Genomic DNA, 5189 nt, shown 5'->3' on the forward strand with positions numbered 1-5189 from the left:
ATCGTATTCTTGTGAATGTCCGGGTTTTTAGACTCATGTACAAGAAATCGATATGCATTGCTATTTTGTGCATAACCAATGAAAATACAATCTACTGTTTTTGGACCTATTTTCATTCTTTTTGGCAATGGTGCAATCACCTTAGCCAGACATCCCTACACTTTTAAGTATTTGTATGAAGGTTGTCTACCTTCCTATAATTTATATGGTCTTTTGATCTTTCTTTCGGGGAATCTTATTAAAAAGATAATTAGCTGACAAAATAGCTTCACCCCACATGTTCTGCGGTAATCCAGAACTTAATAACATGGCATTCATCATCTCTTTTAAAGTGCGATTTTTCCGTTCTGCTACTCCATTGGATTCAGGAGAATAAGGTGGTGTTACCTCGTGAATGATTCCATTTTGTGCACAAAGTTCACTAATGCTTCTACATATTCACCACCACGATCACTTCTTATCATCTTAATTTTCTTATTAAGTTGATTTTCAACCTCTTGCTTATAGAGAGTAAATTTCTCTATAGCCTCATCTTTGCTTTTTAGCAAGTACACATAACAATACTTTGTACTATCATCAATAAAACTAATAAAGTTTTTGTTACCACCTCTTTTTTGAACAAATTTTAAATCACAAATATCACTGTGAATTAAATCAAGGGGTTCAGTGTCTCTTTCAACTGTTTTGAACGATGACCTGGTTAATTTCGCTTCTACACAAGTTTCGCACTTATGTTTTGAATCAATATTGAACGTGGGTATGTGATTCAAGTTAATTAATCTACGCAAAGAATTATAATTAACATGACCTAGTCTACCGTGCCATAAATTTGAAGACTCAAGAAGGTAAACAGAAGAAGTACTAGCTTTATTTTTATCAATAACAACATTTGGCTTAACAACCATTACATTCATCTTCCACATGCCCTCTTTTACATAACCCTTCCCAATAGGAACACCCGCTTTAGTGAGTACAATTTTATGAGATTCAAACACCATCTTGAACCCATGTACACTCAGCAGAGTTCCAGATATCAGATTCCTACGAATGTCAGGCACATACAGTACATTTTGCAGCTTGACATTCTTTCCAGACGTCATCTTCAAGAACACAGTTCCTTCCCCTTTTATCTCAGAGGTTGCCGCTTCTCTCCATTTTCCAGTGTAGTCAGATCAGAGAATGCTGACTTGTTCGCACATATATGACGAGTAGCTCCAGTGTCGAGCCACCATTCCTTTGGATTCACATCCACCAGGTTGACTTCAGAGACCACGACACATAAGTCTAATTCAACGACCTCTTGGGATATCGCGTCCACCATATAGATCTCATTGCCCTTCTTCTTGCGCAATTTTCACTCAGATGATTTATGTCCCATCTTGCCACAGTTAAAGCACTTCCCTTGGAACTTTGGCTTCTTTGCAATTCCACCTTTCGGTCCCAACTTGGGCCCTTGCTTGTGCTTAGGATTCTTCCCCTTTGAGCCTCTATCATGCTCCATCAAGTTTTCCTTGGAAGCATTAGGATTCAAGGTTCGCTTCTCATTACCTTGGTTATCCTCTTCAACGCGAAGTCTGAGAATGAGATCTTCAACACTCATTTCCTTTCTCTTGTGCTTCAAATAGTTCTTGAAGTCTTTCCATGCAGGGGGTAGCTTCTCAATAATTGCAGCTACTTGGAATGATTCACTCAAAACCATTCCTTCAGCATGGATCCCGTGGATGATTAATTGAAGCTCTTGCACTTGGCTTATCACATTCTTGGAGTCTACCATCTTGAAGTTCAAGAATTGACCAACCAAGAATTTCTTGGCGCCAACATCTTCAGCCTTATATTTGTGGTCCAAAGAGTTCCACAATTCTTTGGCTGTTTTCTTCACACTGTACACACCATACAGAGTGTCTGATAAGCCATTCAGAAGATAATTCCTACACAGGAATTCAGCGTGCTTCCAAGCGTCAATTGCTTGCTGAGTTTGCACATCTATCTCATCCTCTCCAATAAAGGGAGGATCCTCTTTTAAGAATCTCGCAAGATTCAATGTTGTCAGATAGAAAAGCATTTTCTGCTGCCACGTTTTGAAGTTCACCCCAGTGAACTTATCCGGTTTCTCATTATGGTTCACAGGAACCGTTGAGACCGTTGGTACCAATGGTATCGAAACTTGCACAACCTGACCCTTAGATTGGTCCTTGGTGGTTGAAGCTGGAGTTCGGGGAGATCATTCAAAGCTTCCAGTAGCAATGACATCCATATTTTCAGCCATATCTGATGGGTGTTAAATTAACCATTTAGCAAGTATGTTTTAAAATCAAGTATATAATCTTAGCAATCAATAAAAAATTATACATGTGTGGTGAGTAAACACATGAGATAGACAGTAAAAGTAATATAAACATCAGGCATATAAAACGCATATATTAATTTCCATTTATATGTATACTTGATTGTAATTTAACCTTATAAATAAATATAAGTGCAAAAATATAAATAAATACATGGAAAAACGTGAACCTAATATACATGAGTATAATTTTATGCATATCATTATATATATAATTTTATGTGTATATATAAGGTATATATATGTATCCCATGAAATATATCTGTGTAAAAGAAAACGAGTACATACTATAAAAGAAAACGAGTACATACTATAAAAGAAAACGAGTACATACCATACATATATATATATATAAAGGACAAAAAAAATATAAATACACTTATGCATACCAATATAAAAAACTCAAATACTAAACATACTAAGTATACATGCTTCCATATATATTTTTAATTAACATGCATAAAATAATGAAATAAGTGAATAAAATACATATATTATGTATATATACTGTACATGTTAATCAAAATATGCAAGATTAATAAATGTGGAAAATAAACTGAATATATACAATGTATTGTAAATATCAAAATTAAAATAATTAACCTTGCCAGAAAACGGTGCAAATATATAGTAGACAAGATATATATACATAAACAAAATTGGCAGTGTAAAAAGACAGTGAAAACATACATTAAGAAATCTAATCAACACTGATTGAATGGCAAAATAAAAAAATCTGAAATATTTTCCGCCCTTCAATATGTTCGTCTTCTCCAAATAAGTTAAATTCTGCTTTAAGATTGTTAGAAATTTAAATAAAGAGAATGGAGAAAATTAACAAACATAATAATATATTATTAATTGAAGAACAGGAAAAATAAATACAAAATAATAAATTATAAAACTGATAAGTGAAAAGAAAGCCGAGGCACGTAAAACACACTTTCCTTAAAGCAGATTTGCCCCCTCTACCTAATTGGTGTTAGAGGATACGTGAGCAACCACTTCCCAGGATACAACGACTAACGAGTAGAGGAATACACCACTTTCACTACTCCAGCGAACTCGGATTGATACCTTCACTCTATCACCTTAAGACTTACGAAAAACAAAGAAGAAGAAGACAAGAGAGCTTTTTAGTAAGTGACTCTTTTTGTTGGTGTGTCTAGAATGAAAAGTGAAGCCTCCTTTTATAGGCTTCATATGGGGTGGAATACCAAGTGTGGACACAAGGGAATTAATGCCAAAAATCTCACAAAATTAGTGATATTGATCAATCACAATCTTTACCATAATTTTTGATATCGATCAGAATATTCACCATTATTACGGTGATTACATCCTTGACCAAATCTGCATTTATTAGCAGCTATCAATGGACCACATTTAAGGCATCAATTTCCCATTCACACATTAGCCTAAATTGGCTATTTATTATATATAAAATATAATTTTTCCAACAAAAAGAATATTGAGGCTTAGAAAAAGACTTATGTTGTAGAGAGAATTTAAAACTATTAGATCTTTTGATCTTCTCAGAAACAAGTGTGTCTGTCATCTATTTTCAACTCCCACTTAGCATTCCTTTTATAGACTCAATTAGGTCATTTATTTAATTAAAAAATCAATAAAATAATAGTCAATTATCGGCCATAGGTTGAAATTCTCATGGGCTTTAGGCCCGTGAAATTTCCCATTTAATTATAAGCCCATTGGACTTAAAATCAATAATTGTATTATTTTATATTTATTTATTTAATTGAATAATTATTTAAATCCTTTATCAAATTAATTATTTATAATTTGAACCTTGATTTAAACTTATTTATTAATTTAGACACTAATTTATCTTAATTAATAAATCTTCCCTAATTTCTCTTTTCTTCTCTAAATTACATAACTCTGTGAAACTATCCAAAATTGACCTGGTCAACTTTCACAATTCTAATTGATAATTATATAAATTAATTGAGACGATCTAGATGATTTAATCCAAGGTACAGTGGGGACCATGGGTCTATGAAATCAAGCTCCAATAGAACATTTATTGAGATGATTAATGCTATGCTATTACACTTTAAATTGAATTTTAGTTTGTGGGGTGAAGCCTTGCTATCCGCTTGTCATATTTTGAATCATATTCCCATGGAGAAAAATAATATATCTCCATATGAGTTATGGACAGGAAAGAAACCAAACATTGGTTATCTTAAAGTGTGGGGGTGTCTTACTTATTGCAAGAGCACTGATCCAAAAAGGACCAAGTTGGATCCTAGAGCTATAAGATGTGCATTTGTGGGTTATGCCCAAAATAGCAAAGTTTATAGATTATTAGACTTGGAGTCTAATATAATATTTTAATCTAGAGAGGTTGAGTTATTTGAGAACATGTCATGCGATGACAACAAGTTAGAACCAACTCAAACTAGAGAGTCTCAAGAGGAGACTCCAAGAATAGTTGGCGAGCAACCTTAATTGCCAAGAAGGAGCCAAAGGTTCAAAGATTTAGGATCAAGTGAGAAGTGTTCTCCAATAGAGACACTATAACTTGTTAAAGAAGATAATGAGGAAGTTACTTGGAAACATCCAATGGTACTTCAAATAGAAGATGATCCCAAAACCTTCAAGGAAGCAATATCCTCAAGGGACTCAACTTTTTGGAATGAGGCAATTAATGATGAAATAGATTCAATTATGTCAAACCTCACTTGGGAATTGGTTGACCTTCCAAAGGAGTCCAAACCAATTGGATGCAAGTGGGTATTTAGAAAGAAATACCATACCGATGGCACCATACAAACCTTCAAGGCTAGGCTAGTAGCCAAATGATTCAAACAAAGAGAGG

At 33.9% G+C, this 5189-nt stretch overlaps 1 protein-coding gene across 1 annotated transcript; it reads right to left on the reverse strand.

Annotated features, from left to right (window-relative positions):
* Positions 1 to 1354: 1354 nt before the first annotated feature.
* On the reverse strand, positions 1355 to 2062 carry LOC133814457 (uncharacterized). Its single transcript, XM_062247414.1, has one exon. The coding sequence runs from the start codon at positions 2060 to 2062 to the stop codon at positions 1355 to 1357; it is 708 nt and encodes a 235-aa protein (XP_062103398.1).
* Positions 2063 to 5189: the final 3127 nt, after the last annotated feature.

This window comes from Humulus lupulus, chromosome 2 (assembly GCF_963169125.1).
Source record: "Humulus lupulus chromosome 2, drHumLupu1.1, whole genome shotgun sequence".
Classification (NCBI taxonomy): domain Eukaryota; kingdom Viridiplantae; phylum Streptophyta; class Magnoliopsida; order Rosales; family Cannabaceae; genus Humulus; species Humulus lupulus.